Source organism: Schistocerca gregaria, chromosome 1, assembly GCF_023897955.1.
Source record: "Schistocerca gregaria isolate iqSchGreg1 chromosome 1, iqSchGreg1.2, whole genome shotgun sequence".
Taxonomy (NCBI): domain Eukaryota; kingdom Metazoa; phylum Arthropoda; class Insecta; order Orthoptera; family Acrididae; genus Schistocerca; species Schistocerca gregaria.
In genome coordinates this window covers 645,477,972-645,498,400 of record NC_064920.1, presented here as the reverse complement: position 1 = coordinate 645,498,400, position 20,429 = coordinate 645,477,972, and the positions used below count along the sequence as shown (strand labels likewise).

The 20,429-nt window shown below is 39.0% G+C and overlaps 1 protein-coding gene across 3 annotated transcripts in view; it reads right to left on the bottom strand.

The window, feature by feature from the left end:
* The window catches only part of LOC126360933 (RNA helicase aquarius), a 320,041-nt gene that overhangs the window by 175,969 nt on the left and 123,643 nt on the right, over positions 1–20,429 (bottom strand). For 2 of the 3 annotated variants that reach the window (XM_050007751.1, XM_050007752.1), the window contains 2 exons: positions 8,514–8,627; positions 6,910–7,013 (listed from right to left, as the gene is read on the bottom strand). In XM_050007751.1, the coding sequence (XP_049863708.1) occupies positions 6,910–7,013; positions 8,514–8,627 (218 nt within the window). Of the gene's footprint in view, positions 1–6,909; positions 7,014–8,513; positions 8,628–20,332; positions 20,385–20,429 lie in introns of those variants that run through there. The other variant, XM_050007753.1, reaches the window with a different exon arrangement.

Sequence of the window (20,429 nt, the reverse complement as noted above, 5' to 3'; positions counted from 1 at the left end):
GATTTAAGTGTCAGGAAGTCATTCCTGAAAGTATTTGTATGGAATGTAGCCATGTATGGAAGTGAAACATGGACAATAAATAGTTTGGACAAGAAGAGAATAGAAGCTTTCGAAATGTGGTGCTACAGAAGAATGCTGAAGATTAGATGGGTAGGTCACATAACTAATGAGGAATTACAGAACAGGATTGGGGAGAAGAGAAGTTTGTGGCACAGCTTGACCAGAAGAAGGGATCGGTTGGTAGGACATGTTGTGAGGCATCAAGGGATCACCAATTTAGTATTGGAGGGCAGCGTGGAGGGTAAAAATCGTAGAGGGAGACCAAGAGATGACTACACTAAGCAGATTCAGAAGGATGTAGGTTGCAGTAGGTACTGGAAGATGAAGCAACTTGCACAAGATAGAGTAGCATGGAGAGCTGCACCAAACCAGTCTCAGGACTGAAGACCACAACAACAACAACAACAACAACAACAACAACTAAAGAAGAGAGAAAATAAAATGTAAACTGGAAACAGCTAGAACTGCTACTTGGGCAGCAAAATACTTATGATGGCTGAAGTAGAGAGGATATAAAATGCAAACTGGCAACAGCAAGAAAAGCTGTTCTGAAGAAGAGAATATGGACTTAAGAGTTAGGAAGTCTTTTCTGAAGATTTTTGTCTGGAGTATTGCCTTGTATGGGAGTGAAACGTGGGCAATAAACAGTTCAGACAACAAAAGAATTGAATCTTTTGAAACAGGCTATGGAAGAACGCTGAAGATTAGCTGGGTAGATCATATAACTAATGAGGAGGTGTTGGCAGGAATTGAGGAGAAAAAAAATTTGTGGCACAACTTGACTAAATGAAGCAATTGTTCGATATGAGACATTCTGAGACATCAAGGGATTACCAATTTAGTACTGGAGGGAAGTGTGGGGAGTAGAACTTGTAGAGGGAGACCAAGAGAGGAATACAGTAACCATACTCAAAAGGATGTAGGCTGCAGTAGTTATTTGGAGATGAAGAGGCTTGCACACAATACGGTAACATAGACAACTGAATCAAACCATTTTTCGGACTGAAGACTACACCACCACCACCACCACCACCACCACCACCACCACCACCATCACCACCACCACCAACAACAACAACAACAGGTTTGATTGACATACAAGTATTACGGGAATGTTTTGTGAACTTAAATGGAAACCATGCTGGAAAGATGAGGTTCTTTTCTTGAAGCACTACTAAGAAATAATCTTCCTGGCAAATTAAAACTGTGCGATAGACCAACACTCAAACTCAGGACCTTTGCCTTTCTTGAGCTGTGTGCTATTGACCTAGCAATACAAGAATGGCTCACGGCCTGTCTTCATAGCTTTATTCCGCCAGTACCTCATCTCTTATTTTCCACCTTTAATTTGCCACTCAAAGGGACGATCATAGAGGTAATACAAGTGTATGTACCACAGGCGGGTTGCACTTCTGAGGAGAAGAAAGAGTTTGAAGAGGAAATGCAGAAGCAGATGGGAAGGAGGAATATGATAGTAATGGGGGATTTAAACACACACATTGGAAGAGAAAGACAAGGCTGCGAAAGTGTGCTTGAACCAGAGGGGTTGGAGCTGCCAAAATTAGGAAGGTGAAAGACTATTGGAGTTCTGCCAAAGGAGTGACTTGCTGGTTGGGTTCAAAATGGCTCTAAGCACTATGGGACTTAAAATCTGTCCCCCAGACTTGGAACTACTTACACCTAACTAACCTAAGGATATCACATACATCCATGCCCAAGGCAGGATTTGAACCTACGACCGTAGCAGCAGTGCGGTTCCAGACTGAAGTGTCTAGAACTGCTCAGCCACAGCAGCTGGCTCCTGGTTGAAAACTCTTGGTTCAGGAAAAAGGAGAGCCACAAGATTACCTGGTACAGTCAAGACTTAAAGAGAAAGTCGATAGTGAGATGAATAGGATCATCACTGACGTTAAGCTAATACTATCAGAGGCCTTGGATAGCAACCACCATTTGCAGGTAAAGAACCTGAGAGGGACTAAGGACAATAAAGGGACAGAAAACCAGAAAAGACATATAAGGGTACGGAAGTTGACGGAGGAAGAAAGCAGGCTACAGCACCTACAAGTAGTAAAGGAAAGCATCCCAAAGGATGAACCAAAAACGGTAGAAAAGGAATGGGGTAGATTCAAGGGAACATTAGTAAGTGCGGCACAAGCAATACGTGGGAGGACAAGCAACAAAAAGAGATGGAAAGAAACACCCTGGTGGAATGATAAAACAAAGGATATAGTACAGAAAAAGAATAGAGCCTTTAGGGTATGGTTCCAGAAGAGATCAGTAGCGACAAGAGAAGAGTGTCAGGCAAGAAATAAATAAGCAAAAAGAGTGGTGGTGGAGGAAAGAAGAAAGTGGATGGAACAGAATGATGGAGGAGGATAGTGAAGGTTCAAAAAAGGTGTTATATCGGGTGATTAAAAGTAAGAGAAAGAACAGTATGACAGATTATGATCGAATGGTGAATAAAAGTGGACAAGAGGTAGAGAATAAGGAAGAACTCAAGAATATGTGGAAGAAGTATTTTGAAGAACTCCTGAACTCGAATGGAAACCTGAACAAGGAGGAACAAGTCGAGGAACAGCAAATAGGAAAAGACCTTACATGGGGAAAAGTGGAAGAGGCACTGGGCAAGATGAAGGAAGGGAAGTCTCCAGGTCTGGATGAGCTAAGTGTAGAAATGGTGAGAGCAGTGGATAGGTGGGGATACAATGGTTATATCGAGTAATGAAAATTGTGAGGAGATGGAAGATGATCCCGGAAGACTGGAAGAAGGGAATAATTGTCTCAATCTTTAAGAAGGAAACAGAAAAGAACGTAAGAGCTATTGGGGGATAACACTGATGAGTCACTGTGCAAAGATTTTTGAGAAAATTTTGGAAGCACGAATTTGGGCAATATTAGGAGGAGGAATGAGAGAAGAGCAACATGGCTTCAGAACAGGAAGGTCCACAGTGGATCTAATTTTTGCAGTAAGACAACTGCAGGAACAGCACTATGAATATGGAATAGATCTACTAATGACCTTACTGGACATTGGAAAAGCGTATAATAGTGTACATAGAAGCAAACGGTGGAAAGCCCTGGAGAACAGAGGAGTAGAAAACAGATTATTTGGAGGAAATGTACCATGGAAGTGTGAGCTGTGTGAAAGTGGGAGGAGAGAGATCAGCTTGGATTGAACAGAAGAATGGCCTGAGGCAGGGAAGTGCACTTTCACCATTACTCTTCATTGTAGTGATGGATGATATGAGTACAGTAGCACAAGTAATTGGTGACAGGAACATGAAAGCTATGGTGTTTGTAGATGACCTGATGATTTGGGGGAATGAGGAGGAGGAAGTACAAGAGCAGCTGGATGTATGGGAACGAACAGTGCAAGAATATGGAATGAAATTTAGTATAAGTAAGAGTGAGATGATTATCACAACAAGAAAGAAGGAGAGAGGAACAAACTGGAATAACAACTGGTGGGGAACAATTGAGGAGAGTGAAGAGTTTCAAGTACCTAGGAAGCCTGATACAGGAAGATGGAAAAAACGACAGAGAAATAAACGAGCGGCGGAGAACAGCACAAGAATTTTGGAAGAGTGTCAGAAGCCTGATATGGAGCAAGGATGTACCCCAAATCAGTAAAAAGGTTATATACGTGTCATACTACGTCCCAGTCCTGACATGTGCATCAGAAACCTGGGTTAAGAAAGGAAGACAGAAATGCAAAGTACAAGCTAGTGAGATTAAATACTTGACAAACAGTACTGGAGTGACAAAGATAGACAGGTTAAGAAATGAGAGGATGAGAGAGTTAAAGAAGTTGAAACCATTACAGGAAGAGAGAGAGAGAAATCAAGGCTGAGATGGTATGGATACATTAAGAGAATGGAGGAAAAGAGGATACCCAAGAGGATACACGAGATGAAACTGGAAGGAAAGAGACCAAGAGGAAGACCGAGAGAGAGATAACTGAATGGAGTAGAGGAGTGCGTCCAGAATAAAGGAGAAGACTGGACTAAGGTGAAGACTGAGAGATGGTGGCAAGACAGAAGACGATGGAGAAGCCTATGTTCCATACACACCTGGCCAGAGGCAGGAAGCTGTCCAAGATGATGACAATGATGAATCTGCCATGAAAATTCATATCAGTGCACACTCCACTTGAGAGTGAAAATTTAATACTAGAAACATCCCCAGGCTGTGTTTAGATCATGTTTCCACAATATCCTTTCTTCCAGAAGAGCTAGTCTTGCAAGTTTCGCAGGAGACCTTCCGTGGCATGTGGAAGGTAGGATATGAGGGACTAGTGGAAATAAAACTGAGGACGAGTCACGAGTCATGCTTGGGTAGCTCATTCGCTAGAGCATTTGCTTGTGAAATGCAACAGTCCGGAGTTTGAGTATCAGTCCAGCACACAGTTTTAATTTGCCAGGAAGTTTCGTATCAGTGCACAATCAGTCGTAGAGTGAAAGTTTCATTCTGACAACACCCCCAGGCTGCTTCTAAGCCATGTCTCTGCAATATCCTTTCTTCCAGGTGTGCTAGTCTTGCAAGTTTTGCAGGAGAGATTTTGAGAAGTCTGGAAGGTAGGATGTACTGTCATACAAAACTCTGTGAGGAAGGGTTGTGAGTTGTGTTTGGGTAGCTCAGATGGTAGAGCACTTGTCTGTGAAAGGCAAAGGTCCCAAGCTCAATTCTCAGTCTGGCACACAGTTTTAATCTGCCAGGAAGTTTCAAATCAACAAACACTTCAATACAGAGTGAAAATTTCATTCTGGACTATTGAGAAAGTTTAAGAGTACCAGCTTTTGCAGCTGACTGCAGAATGATTCTACTGCCAACAACGTATATCTCGCGTCAGCGTATAAACAGCCTTTTTCCCCCACTCTATTTATGAGTTGAAGAAGAAGGGGAATGACATGTTACCCTCCACCATGCAACCTTCGATGGCTCATGCAGTACATGTGTATACACAGATGTACAAGCAAAGCTTATATGATTGGTAGTGCATTCTGAATAATGGCTCAAAACCAACTCATGGCAACAAATGAAATAAATAAAACATAATAAAGCATTGTTTAAATCAGGAGTTATGTCACTATGGTTTGCAGGCAAGATCCAGTATGCGACATCAGCTCACTTGGCTCCTCAACAGCACTTGAATTTGCTTGATAAAACATATAGAACGTGAGAAGCATCTGTCCTACTGCAGGCGTTACTAGGACTACATGCAGCCGTTAAACCTGACACTGGAGCTTCTGCAGCAGAATTCATGAATGGTGAACACTCAGACTGCCTTCAGAATTTTTTGAGTAACAACGTGGTCACCCATCTACTATCACGCTACTTCAGCAAGTCAATAATTCCATTTCTAAACTTTTTCTATGGTCAGCATCCTGACATCATCCGGATATCCTTGTATACAAGGATCTACAGATATGCTCTTGGATCATGTTGCATGCAAGTAAAATCACCATCACACACACTGTAGATGGGCCATTGTCCCATTTTGTCCTGTGTGAAATTCATCGGGCAACATGCACTCAATCATCATCAGTTCCAGGCTTTTCTTGAAGAAATTGATTCTGATTTCTGTGACTTGCCTTATCACACAGCAGTGAGGTATCTCAGCTGTGGTTAAGGCCCGTTTCATTTTTACAAGTTCCAAAATGAAATAGATGTCTTTTTTTCTCACTGAAAAAGAAAACTGATCCACAGCTGTCAGATCCTGGCTGGCCATCAATGTTGTAACTTTTGGTCGACATCACTTCTCACTTCAATGAACTGAACTTTTAAAACAAAATATTTTTGACTTGAAGAAGCATTTTTGCAGAGATTCTTATTTCAGATCCTGACAGAAGTGATAATGACATTCTTCAGTTCCAGAACCCATTGGATTGTAACCTTCATGGTGTGCCAGTTAAACTACAGCTCGAGCTGGTACATATCAGCTGGATACAAAAGAAATAAAACTGCTCAAATTACCAATTAAATATTTGTTATGGAATATAATTGTTTTTGACCTGTAACTATCTTTATCAGATAGCCAAGTTTAATCAAAATTGATCAGTTCCTAATGTGAAGGCAGTCACCATTAATTGAACACTGGTAGTTACACAGATTTGAAGCATCAGTCTTGTTTCTTCTGTGTCAGATCTTATACCTGACATTTACTACAACAGCACAAAAACACACATGTAGTTAACTGTTTCTTCAGCCAGAAAGATATCAAGTTTCATAAAGACTAAAGAACATTTCAAGGTTGAAAAAACAGTTGCACATTGATATGAACAATAAACATCACCTTAGTAATGTAACTAGCCTTGTTTCTATTGTGACAGATTAACAGTCAGACTTTTTTTCCATGTAATAAATTAATACTGATTAACCGCCTTCATTATGACAGTGGATTTCCATTTGCTGAGAGGACTAAGATATGTGCAGTGAAGAGGTGCAATGGGAAAAGCAAATGGTTACTTTTGCATAAGGCATTCATTACAAAAATGATACACTGTACTTGCGTAAAAAACATTTCATAACATACTAGCTGTATATGTATATAATGCAGGTGTAACTACCCTTCCTCAAATATAATGTATTTCATTCTAGTTGACCCACAGCTATTTACCAAAATAGGCTTGTAAAGTGCAACACCCCAAAAATATCAATGTAATGTAGATGTGAAAAATTCTGAATCAGCCTGCTTTAAAATTCTGACTTAGATAATAATCAATAGTCTTTTAATTAGCATGTATTTATTTCATCACATATCTCTGTATACAAATTGCTACATAGAAACTGCTATTACTAGTTTAATTAAATTTGAGATACCCAAAAGATTAAAACAAAAAATATACCAACCTCAAAGAACCAAAATGTTTTAACAAAGAATCCCTTGTATCAACACTTGCAACATTTGCAAGAGAAAAACTTCTGAGTTCTGGGAATTTTGCAAATGCAGCCTTCTGCAAAGAAATTAATTTGAAGAAGAAATTAAATATAATTTGTACACATATGCACTGGTACATTGCAAACACATAAATAATTCGATACCATCTGTATTATTCTCTTTTATTGGTTCTCTATGTGCATTACGATTTTTACACACATCACATAGCTGGCCCAAATCATTTTTGAAAGAAGATTGTTACATGGTCTATATATCACACTTAATAATGGCATTTGTTAAGAAAATCAGGACTGTGGATTACCACTGCATTATTTATCCTGTTACAGTAGTGTGCCTGAAAATGAGGATGACATGCTTGTTCACATACAGTTTTTACAGTATTTTGTATTTCATAGAGTGAAACTGAGATGTATTAGTGAAAGGTGAGAAGCACAATGAGGAAGATAGATGTGAAGGGTAGCACTTCACCCTTTATGTCTATAATGAGTAATAATAACAAGGTAAGTAAATAGGTCAAGAGAACACCTGTACTAGCATTATCAGTAAGACACAGTGCTTTAGAGCAGTGTCAGCCCCATTTATTTCTTCATTTTAATTTTCTTATCTGTTTCATCCCACTCATAGTCCTCATTTGCTAGATTCTTTCATTTTTTCCTGCTCATGCTTCTCACTTCTGATATACATCACTTTATATTGATTTGCAACTTTTCATCCTGTCTTGGCAACCGCACTCTTCCTCACATAACAGTATCAGAGAAAGTAAGTAAACTGTTCATTATTTCAAGAGCAAATGCCATAATTGTTTATACATTTCTCACACTGTGAGAAAAGACAGTCAATGACTTCTTGGAAAATTGTTTGCCTTATCTACACAACCATGATTGTACCCAAGCACGCAACTCTTTGTCCGAGGCAAACTGGTGACCACTAATCTCTCTCTTCAGGGGCCCAAAAATTTAGAAATCACATGGTGAGATACTGGGATTGTATAGAGGATGTGTAATGGCTTCCCAGAAAAACTTCTGCAGCATATTCGAAACAACTAGCAGGCCCGTGCTGCCAAGAGTGTTTCAATTACATTGCAGAGGTTTTGCTGGCAAACACTTACACATCTTATATACAGTCCCAATATCTCACCATGTGTTTTCCATATTTTTGGAGCCCTGAAGAAAGACATTCATGGCCACTGATTTGCTTCAGATAAAGAAGTGCACACCTGGGCACAATCACAGTTCTGTACTAATACATTATCTGAATATAAGAAAACAGTAACATAAGAGAGGCTTATTTAGTCAATAATTCTTGACCATGCTTGTGCAATGCTAAATTTATTATAGATATGAAGATTCTGAAGCATATGACAGTCTTATTCTGCGACCAGTTTTCCCTTGCCCATGTTACTTGCTTAATTATTTCTGAAAGCTACACTGACAAAACGGAACCACAAACATTTAAATACATACTAAAATTCCAAGAAGCCTTCTGAGATGTCTGATTGATACATGAAGTGCTACCTGAAAGGCTTGCATCTAAGATCAACAGTTAGAAGACTTACCTGTAATGATGTTATTTTTGAGTAATGTTGCTGAGTCATATCATGGTCAGTTAATGGATCCCCAGTTGAATCACTTATCTCAAAGCGTGAATAAAACTTCAGCATATCAAGCAACTGAAACAACACAACAAAAGTGTGAGCTGTAAAGTGAGAAATCTAGAGAACATGAAAGACAAATGAATCACACTTTTCTTTTTCACCGTACATTGATTTTATAGGAACATTTTCTATTATTATTCTTAGATGAATGTGCCAAAATTCACATAAAAAAGTGTAGAACACATCCACATAGATCAATAAAAAATTTTGTCACAATCTAAAATTATAGAGCAAGTGATCATCTAAATTAACAGTTGTCCTCTTGTCATAATACAACATACTCTGTGTAAAAATGAGTCATTCACAGACTAATGGCTACTCCCACAAGAGTATAAGTTCACACATACAAGAACAACACCCTAATAGACCGGTTAAGGTTAATCCACAGCCTAAGAGTAGCACAGAGGCACCACAGTCAAACAGTTGTTTAGACACATCTTTCATCAATTATTATTCTTCACCACCTGTTGCACCTCCCCAAAACTACTCCAAAATCAAGTGAGAAATACACAGCACATCACAAATCATCATATTGTATCACATTACAATCCCTGCAAGTGTCCACACCTGCCATATCTACTTGTTCTATATATTTCTCCCATCATTGTACCAGCCTAAGGGTGACAGGCCTATTTTGCTTTGTCTTCTCTGCAAGGCAGATTTATTGTGGTACTTGTAGTATTAAAGAAGATAAAAATTTTGTTAGTTCAATAATCCGTAGCCTGGTCTAATCACTTCACAATCACATTTGTTTCTATATAAATTAGAATAAAGTGGTTTCCTGCATAATGTTCAGTTTGATTAGCCGAGAACATATTATGACAGCCTTGATCTGAGCACTGCTCTGTTCAGCGGACAAATCAGGAAATGGTCACTGCAGCGTAAGTCATCTACGCATTTCCCACCATTGAGTAATGGGTTGTAGGTCAGAAAGAAAAATGAAAGATCAATGGAGGCCTTGTTCCAGTATTGAATTAGTTACTATGCATCATGTTTAAAAGCCATACAGCATATACTACCAAACCAAGTGAAGTGGCACAGTGTTTAAGGCAGTAAACTCTTTATTTGGGAGAAGCAGTGTTCAAATCCCTGTCCAGCTATGTCCAGTGAAAAAGGAGTTGAGACCTTAGTGACAAGCTAAAAATAAGTGTATATAAAAAATAAAAAAAAACGCTCTCTATTAAAAAAAGTAAAACAGGATGTGCTGTTTGGACATCATCACTTTACAGAGGAGACAAAGTGTTATCAAGCTTCAGCATTTTGTTTTCCACTGAGCACCAAAGTCAGAGCACTCGGATGTGAATAAGGGCACGAACAGATGGGTGTCACAACGATAATGGGGTGATTCTCCTGCCTGAGGATGTCAGCATAGGGTAATAGATTTCCTTTAAGAATGGTGAAGGGAAGATCACAGTGTGGTTGTGGATCCCTTTATGGTACATCTTATTCGTAGTGTTCATAGTGAGCTATTCCTTGTTACAAGCCTCCAATAGCTGAAAATCTAAGATCAACACCAACTTAAAGCCCGGCATCCATATCTCCAGGGTTTCCATTTCTGTAGCTTTCTTTGCTAATCAGTCTGCAAGATAATTTCCCAGAATCTCTATGTCACTTTGGGTCTAAATGAATGCAAAACAAACAGGTTCTGAGTACACTGTGACTTACAGCCTGAACGCTGCTTAGAGTGTCACTACAAATTGTGACATTTTCATGAGTGTGAGTAGAAGTATAGCGGACAGTGTGGATAATGGTATTAGTTCTGCAGCAAAATCCTACACTCAGGCAGCACTGATCGTTATTCGTGGCTCTTAGAATAAAGAGACAGTCTGTGTGATCATCAAACATTTAGCCATTACTACTGATCGCTGCCGAACTAGAAAATTCTCCAAGGACTGAGAGAAATGAACAGTGGAATGCAGGATAGTCTACAGTTTCCTTTGGTCCAATGGAAACACACAGCCTGATTTAGAATGATGTACACAGCACGAGGAGTTCACAAAAGTAACCTGATGAAGGGGTTCACTGGAAGAAGATGGTGGTCAGAGTGAAAGGACTCCAGCGAAACGGCTGCTACATCACCAAATGTAAGTTGCCATTGTGGGAGGCAAACCCTGGTAACGAAGAGGATGTGGTGATTGGGTGTTAGGAGTAGCTGTGGCCACATACTGCATAATTTAATAATATTTGGTGATGTTTGACCCACAGAGGTGGTATCCCAGCCTCTAATAGGAGGCTGTTCAGAGTTCTCATCTGAAAGGTGTTAGTTGTGATCCAATCCCATGGCAATAAACAGAATCCAGTAGTTATCATGTTGAAACAGCAACTAATCCATAAGCCAGACATCTGTATTCCAGTCAGGATAAGACTTGTCCTTTGTATAGATGCAAAAGGAAGGAGTGGTGGGCACTCTGAGACAGCAGAGCGTATTGATCTTTAGTTGACACTTTTTTTAAGCTGTCAAATATGTAAGAAACACGTCAACTGAGCATCAAATAAAAGCCCCAAAAACAGTATGATTCTACCGTACTGAGCTGTCCGTTGCAAAGGAAAAGTTCTTGATGTGGATGAATGATTCTTTGTTGGTATAAGTGCATAACACTTGTTTTCACAGTGTCCAACTGGAAAGCATGGATGAGGGTCTAGGATCATGCTTTCCTGATGGCATCTTGCAGCTGCATTCCAGTAACATTCTTAGTTGAAGAAACTCATTACACCACATCAAAAAGAGATTCACTCAGCACAGACCATTGTGGGACTCTACTGTGCTGTGTATGGAGAGCACTGAAGAATGCTCCAATTGACACACAGATCGAGGGAGGAGGGGGGGGGGGGGTAGGGATGGAGAGACAGAAAATTCTGGATAAAAATTAGTAGGATGCCTCAAAATCTCATTTGTAAAGTTCAGTAATGAAGTGGTAAAACCATATGCTGTCAAAGGCCTTTGTTAAGTCAAAGAAGATAGTAGTGAGGTGCTGGTGACAGACAAAAACTGCCCTTATAGCAGACTCCAATCAAGTTAAGTGGTCAGCTATGAATCTGCCCTTTGTAAATCCACATAGGCTGTTGCACAAAAGGCCACTCATCTCAAAGAGTCCACCACAGGTATTGGGTCATTATTCATTCAAGTAAATTACACAAAACAATCATAAAGCTGATAGGTTTACAGCTGCCCATTTCATACAGGGTTTTCCTAGTTTCAAAAAGGGCTATCATGCTGGGTTCGAAAGACACACTCACAAACCAGATAACATTGAAGACCACAAGTATGAGGTATTAGTGAGCCATGGTTAGAAGCTGTAGCATTTGAGAGTCTTGATGCCATGTCATTGCTAAGGACACCAGCACTGATGAGCTCCCATTCACTGAAAGGAGTGTTATGTGGATACAGATATTGAGTAGTGTTGTGTAGACAGAAGGTGGTGGGGTAGTTGTTAGATGTTGATGGTTGAGCACAGCGTGCTGCAAAACGTTCTGCCATAACAGTAGTGCCAGAAAGAACAGTTCTGTCTAACAGGATACCGGAAATACAACTACTTAGCTGGCAACCAAAGATACAATGCAACTTCGCCCATATCTGTGAAGAAGAGGTACAGGTCCCTACAGTAGTGAGTTGCCTTTCCCAACATTCTTAATTCTGGTTTTTGGCACTTTTGGCACAATAACAAGCCTGGGCATGGAATCATTTAAAGGCAATAAGATTTAACACTGACAGTTGACACTTACAACATTGCAGTGCCTGCCTGCAATCTTTGATTGCCTTAGCATTTTCCTGTGTCCACTATGGGACTGTTTTCTTATGACATGTTTCTGAAGAATAGGGAATCATCAATTATGTTGCTTTTAGTATTGGCATAGTTGTGTTCTCTACTAAGTTGTCAATTTTCCCTTGTAGAGTAGTACTGGATGGTAGGGCAGGGTCAAAAACACGCAAATCGGCTTTCCTGAGGGAACACTATCAACAGTGCTTGGTTGATTAAAAGTGTGAGAAAACCATAACACTCAGAAATGATCACTCTCACAGGGGACATTGTGTACCATCCATTGGATTGAAGGGAGGAGGGTTGAGCTATAGACTGAAAGATGAATGTGCCACTCTAAAATGAGTTGGTGTCCCACTGTTTAGTAAAATTAAGTCAAAGTCTATCTTTACTTGTTCCGCTAAAGTATCCTGCTTAGAAGTTCTATTATTGCCACACAATATGTTGAGAGCACTGAAGTCACCCAGGAGCAGAAAAGCTGGAGGTAGCTGATGGATCATATCAGCTGTCTCTTGATATGTCAGATCCCTATCTGGAGGGAGATAAACATTACAGGGAGAGTAGCTCATAGTTGCCTCTATGTAAACAGCCACATCATCTAACGCTGTATTCAGTGAATGTTGTTCACTAAATATGCCCACAAGTACCGACGTGCAGACACCACATGACGTCCTTCAGAGCCTACTGTATTTTTTACAAAGGCATGACGATTACATAGGACAGGGGTATATATGTTTCAGGGACTCAAGATTCCTGAAGGGCCACACATACCACTGAACGTAAGATCAGTAAGTGTCTGCCTTCTGTATGGTGTTGAAGGTAAATATTACAGTTCCCCTGAACAATGGCTGTAGGGGTACCAGGAATGAAGGGACAGAAGCAAGAAGACATGTCACATTTCAGCCTTTGCCTACGCCACTTCTTGAGTACGAATGACAACAATGTGCATAATTTCAGTGTCAGTGCTTTTATTAAAAGGCTTCTTCTACACACCATGAGCTGCACTAGAAATGTTTTATTTGTCAAAACCAGTTTTCAGGTTTATAACCCCTCATCAGTGGCCTCTGGTACAAAGGAATGAACAACTGTACATGCATCAATTTCTACAAAATGATAACTGATCTTATATAGCTGTAATGTAAGTCTACTTACATTATGCACTTCTAAAGCAATGACAAGCTTGACAGTTAATACAACAAAATCCAACAGAAGTCCGATAACATAGTACACAGTTTGTCATGTACATTTTTGCTGTCAAATTTTATTTAGGCAGTGACATTTCTTGATAATGTTTGACAAAGCTGTCATATAGAGCAAACATGGAACTAACAGGACAATGAGTCTACATTACCTGTCTTTTGTTATTTCTGTGAACATATTTATATAAATCTGTGACATACATTCATATAATTATGCAAATCCAATTTTTGACAATTGGAATGTCAAGGTAGAATGTACAAAAGGAATAAGATTGGGAAGAAATCCAACGTATCAGTCAAATTAGATGATTTTTACATGCATGACAGACTCCAAACTAAAATTATTCAGTTAAAACACTGCTGAAGGTCTGTATATACATCCTACTCTGTACCTCTGTTCATAAGTATGTTGTCTGGTCATTTTGTGATAAGTGTGTGTATTTCAATTTCTTCTAGAATAATTAATAAAATGTTTTTTTCTGCTTTGTGGAAAATGGTGATGTTTTCGTTAATGTCATTAGCAGAATGCTTGCATTCTCTTAAATGAGCACTGAATGCTAGGGGATTGGCTTCATTAGAGTTAGTATGTTCTCCAAATGTCATTTTGAAGTTTCTCTCTGTTTACGCATAATAAAATTTATCACAACCACTACATGTTACTTTATACACCACTGACATGTTATATATTTGGCTCTTAACAGTACTGTGTATAAAACATGATCTTATATTGTTCTCCATCCTGAAACCAATTTTCAGTCCAGTTTTCCAAAACAAATAACTTATTTTGTCAGAAATGTGACCCCAGTATGGTAAGGTTATAAACTTATATTTTTCCACTAGCTTCTAATGTAATCTGATGTCTACTCTTACTATGTTCTTTCTGGTTTTTCAAATTAGTTTCGGGTCACAGCCATTGTGAAATGCTACCTTCTCCGGTGTTATGTAATTCAGTATTAATACTCGCATCATTTAAAGGGTATTTGATTATCCTGTCAGTTGCTGAGCAGAAATACGCCTCTTTATGGGATTGTGGATTGCAAGAACTGCTGTGAATTATGCAGTCAGATGAAGTGGGTTTCTGGAATATGTTGAAAAGATGGATATTTCCTTCTCTTTTAACTGTCAGGTCCAAAAACTTAATGCACCTATTTTCTTCATGCTCTGCAGTGAAGGTGATGTTCTTATGTAGCTGATTAAATCATTAATAACATATATTAGCTTCATCACAAATGCCATCGAACAAGAGTAGTATATCATCTACATAACAGCAATAGTACACGACTTTCTTAGTTAGCTCATCGGAATTTTCAAAAAAATTGTTTTCGATAAGAGAATATTTGCAAGTGTGCCTGACAGGCTTGTTATATACTTGGCCATTAAAGGTAAAATAGTTCTGTGATATAACTAATTCAAAAAGGTTGCCTAATTTGTCAATTTCTGCATGACTCATTTTATTGAATTTGAATATGTCTGTTTTGATAAAGGATGTAGTTTCAGCATTTGAGATGCTGGGTGTACATATTAGAAGAATGGAGAAGAATCTGCCATTAGTTGAGATGTGAATGTCTTTGATCTGGTTTATCAGGTCTGCTGAGTTTTTAACTGTGAACATTTTCTCAAATGTATAATTTTGGTTAATGATAATGTTAAGCTTTTTGCTTAATAACATGTTGAACTGTTTGTACAATTAAGAGTCAGTCTTTTCTTTCCAAATTTTGGGTTGTCATTGCAGTTTGGGAAACTGAAGGTTCATCACTATACATTGGTCTTTTTCTCTATTAGTGAGCAGATTTCTCTATCAGTGAGCAAAAGGCTACACTTAGTTAGAGCTTTCTTTACTTGAACATGATATTTATTATTGGGATCCCTATCAATGCGTATAATGTGATTAGTATTGAAGAAGTCTATGGTTTTTGGACATACTCCTCTTTTTTCCTCAAGAACGACTGTATTCCTCCTATCTTCCTTTAAAGCCAGAGTATTATGGGTAACCAATATTCTGTTAACACTATGTACACTGCACATTTCTTCATAACATTTACTTCATTTTTATGTATATTGTTTTTGCTCTATCAATAATTTGGCTGCTTTGCTTGTAATACTGTTCTGTTCAACAACTTTTTCAGCATCTAATGCTACTTTAATATGGCCAAACATAGACACAATATGACTGGGATTTTGTTCCTGAGCTAAATTCTAGCTGAATGCTTTATGTGATAAGCCGCGTTTTCTTGTGCTCAGGTCTAAACTTGAGAGGTTGACAACTCTGTCATAAAACTTAAAATTATCACTACTCTTTTATTCTAAGATGTTATTGTTAGAAAAGAGCACTTTAAATTTCTTTTGGTGCCTCTTTCTGACCTCTTGCCATTCTTTTTCTACAAAATTGTTGACTGCTCTTAAAATATACTGAATGCAAATGTTTAATAAACATCCGAAAGCTGGGGTGCAGTAAGCATTCTCCTTTTTTAATGTCTGTGGTTGTTGAGCAGGGAGGGGGATGCAGCTGATGACGCCAGGTCCATCTTCAGCTTTGATTTTTCTTGTCCTCTTTCTTCCTTTCATCTTTGTTCTCCTTGTGGAGTGTTAACTCCAGTTGGTGATTATTTAGTATGTGGAGTGTTAATTCTGGTTGGTGATTCTTTTGTAATGTATCAGAAAGGTATGATGAACAAGTCCTCCTGTGACCTACAGTCCATATCTCCATAGAACCTTGGCTGCTGTCATGGTGTGTGGAAACATTAGCCTGTTAAGAAGGTGCAGGGTTGGAGGAAACAATGTTCCTGATGTAGGTATAGTGTAAATAGGGGCAAAGGGGTCCTGCCCTGCACTTGTAGATGAATTCAGGTTGTACCCACCATCTGACATTGTGGGAGAAGCAGATTAGTTTACTTTTGTTATAGATAATGGTTTAGTTACTGTACCCACAGTGTTTGTGGTCATTTGAGCTGGTTGTAGAGGTTCACATTTTTTCTCTGTCTCAGAATACAGAAAACGGTCAAAGGTTTTGTATTATTGTATCTTTTTCTCTTTCTTTCACACGCTGCAGTTCACTAAATGAAGGGAATGTGGTTTTCTGAAGCTAATACATCCTGGCCACGCATTATTGCGCTGCCTGCAATCTCCACAGTTGGGAGGTATGGGGGAAGCATATCGACACATGCCCAAAACACATAATTGTAAATCACCACATGAGGAGTGGGAATTATGGCTTTACATCACAACAGTAAACCATTACTTTGACTTTTTTCAGATAATGCATCCAGTTGGAAACCAAAAATAAAGGCTTCAGTATCGAATCTACTATCATTCCCCATCAGATATGGAAAATATAATGGACATCCCATTTTTCCAAGTTTGTAACATGAAATATTGATGAAAACTAACACCATCACGTTGAGGCTCTTGAAGGTGGTGATAGTGACAGGGACGTCACAGAGCTCCTTGCAGGAGAGCAATGCCTGTGACAGGTGTCACTGCTTTGACAAGAATTCAATTACTTTGCATGTTGGTTATGAATGTCACTTCCCTGAATTTTTCTTCAATATGTGCATCAAACGTACAAATTGGGTAAACAATGACCCAAATTTAAAATTAATTTCCTTTACTTCACGTCTTTGGCCATAAATTTTTGTCTTCAGACTACTGGTTTTGGTCTACTGACCATCTTCAAATTTGCAGCAAAAAATGTATTTGCATTTTTCCCCACACTTTGCTGCAGATCTGAAGATGGTCATTACAGAACGAAACCAGCAGTCTGATGACAAAAATTTGTGGGCATAGACGTGAAGTAAAGGGAATTTATTTGTATTGAGTTTAAATTCATTCCATGGGTGACTAGAGAAGAGCAAGCCTTTGTTTGGCTCATATTTTTTCTGCACTGGACAAATTTGTTTTGTCTGGTGAAACAGCTAGGGCCCTATGGCTACCAAAGTGCAACAGTTTGATTCTCTTCATTAAGCCCATCTGACATGATGTCTCAATATCCAATCAGAGCCCCCTCCCCCCTTTGTGCACCTCCCTTCAACAGCAATGGCTGCCTGGTATTGTAATCACTACTTGACATCCCCTTGCCCCAAAGTGGACAAGCATACACTCCTTTGCATGAGGAGTTTGCAGCTCTGGCATCAACAGTGCACTGCCTACACTGTCAGGGGGTTATGATTATGCCAGAACCTGTCAACACCCCTCAATGGACTAGCACCTAATTCAACCACCCTCAAAAGAAATGCTTAAGATGAAATTGAAGGTGGTTACCAAAAGAAAGCACTACACCAAAAGAGAGTATTTTCAGTTACTGTTTTTTATATATTTGGTTAAGTTCAAAGACAAGAAAATAAATACAATAAGACAAATGAAATTATACAGTACAAAACTCTTTCTAGCAGGATATGTGGAAAAAACATGTTGCCAGTAATGGTTTACTCGAAAACATAACAGATAATGTGATCAGACTAACTGTTACTAAATTGAAGCTTAGCACTTTCATCCACTAACTCCTTCAATTGCACGATGGGAGAATTGTGCTCCATGGTGAGTGACCTTGCCGACATAGCTTGTAAGCACAAATTTTGGATAGGTGTAGGAGGGGGGAGACAAGATGTCAAACCTGCTTCCAGGAACTGAACGTAAGTTATTCAAGAAAGTGTGAGGAAGAAAGTAGAAAAAAATAAAAGTTTGTAGAAGTAACCTCAGTCAATGTTCAACGGGAAAGCCGGCTTGTAACATGGAAGCTGACCTATAGTCTAAGGAAGCTCACTGATAGACCAAGTCAGAGAGAAGATGCGTCAGAGGCTAGGATTGCAACACAAGAATGGCAATGCAATGGGTCAACATCCTAGTCTCATTGTTGTGCATTTATCCACAAAAGTGAGCCCTTGTAGAGAGGGCAGCTGGGAGGTTACTCTTATGGTGCATATTAAGGTATTAGTATCACAAGGGGTCTCCATGCTCACAACTCATGCACTAAAAGAAGAAGAAGAAGAGCTGTGAGCCAAAGCAGTTTAAGTACTGGAGAAACACTAAAACCTTGGGTTAACCAAACCATATAGTAATCCTTAACATAACTGGTAGTATCAATGAAGTGGGGCAATGAAGAAAGTTTAGAAACTGAAATAACAACAGGGCGATTGCAGTTGGAATTTATGCTCAGGACAATAAAGGATGGGACAGGATATCAAAACAACAGCAGTCCTTATTGAGATACTATCACAGCAATTTTTTTGAGAGTGATTTGGTGAGACTCTAACAAAGAGTAGTGAGGTAGTGGATCGATAGCTGGGTGATGATTTATAATACAAGTGGGATCAAGGACAATTAAACTGATGTTGAAAAGCTTTCAGAATTTGAGCTAGGTAGCACTCTCAAAAAACTGAACTTTTGACATTAATTATTATCTTAACCTCACGCCTATTTATAAGTGAAGAGTGGCACAGTGTTTACCAACACAGCCACCTGCCACAAAACCTGAGAGCTTAGTGTTTACCAACACTGTCACTTGTTTCAAAACTTGAGAACTTTCATCAGAAGTAAAATCAAGAAAGTATATTTTCATACACATTAATCTGAAATGTGTCATAAGTAAATAGAGGGATCCAGAATGAGATTTTCACTCTGCAGCAGAGTGTGCGCTGATATGAAACTTCCTGGCAGATTAAAACTGTGTGCCCGACCGAGACTCGAACTCGGGACCTTTGCCTTTCGCGGGCAAGTGCTCTACCAACTGAGCTACCGAAGCACGGCTCACGCCCCGTCCTCACAGCTTTACTTCTGCCAGTATCTCATCTTCTACCTTCCAAACTTTACAGAAGCTCTCCTGCGAACCAGGAGAAGTTTCAAATAGAGGGATGTCTGAAGTAAGACAGTATGATACTACATTTATAGAAAGTCACAGGGAAAGAACCATGTAGTTCAACCTGGTAAAACAAACTCACTACCAGCATGCAAAGAAAACATAAAAATTACGTACTATCAATCTACACACATAATCAAAAAGAAAATAACAACGCTAATAAAGGATGCACAGCAGGATTAATATGTAAAACTCCAACTCTAAACATCCAAAAGCAAGAATACAGAGAGGGGAGGAAATAAAAGTTCGAAATGTCACTAAGAATACGAAAACATATTTTAAAGTTAAAAGAATATTACGTGCATAGGTCTCGCAGTGTTTAGGGGGCCACTAGTGCAACTGAATGGGGGCTGGAAAGCTGCATTTCCCTATTTGAGAACGAGACCAGGATGGAAGATTTTTTTGGATTATGGGACACTATTTGTAAATCATATAATTTGTAGGACTACTGATTAATCATATTAACTGTGAATACTAACACAGAAAAGGTATTGAATCCACAGCACTTTAATGAACGATTCCGAAAAAAAAAAAAAAAAATCGTTGTGATTAAAATTGAAAACTTATCAGTATATATTGAATGGAATATATGTTGGTATCTTTTTGTTTTTGCTTTTCGTTAAATTTTCGCGTCTAACAACTTCATTTTATAGAGAAGTGAGGGGGCATTTTAGGCGTCCTAAAAAAAAAAACATTTCACGTGCAAATTCAATGCATGTGCTGAGAAACTTATTCAGTCATTCACGATACTCTACGGTTTGGCGAATGATGAAAACAATTTATAACTATAGAAATCTTGGTGACTATGGTAATAATTTATTGAAAACAATTTAGAAAATATGAGGTTTCTTCGATATTCGCGAGAAAACTGCGTTATGATGATTCTGTTTTTTGCACGACGCGCCCTTTTACCTGAGCAGGTGACATTTCTTTCTAGTTCCCACAGTTGCCGACATAGGGGATTGTCTGCTGGGTAGTCCGAGAGATGGCAGCAGCAGTTGGCGACAGC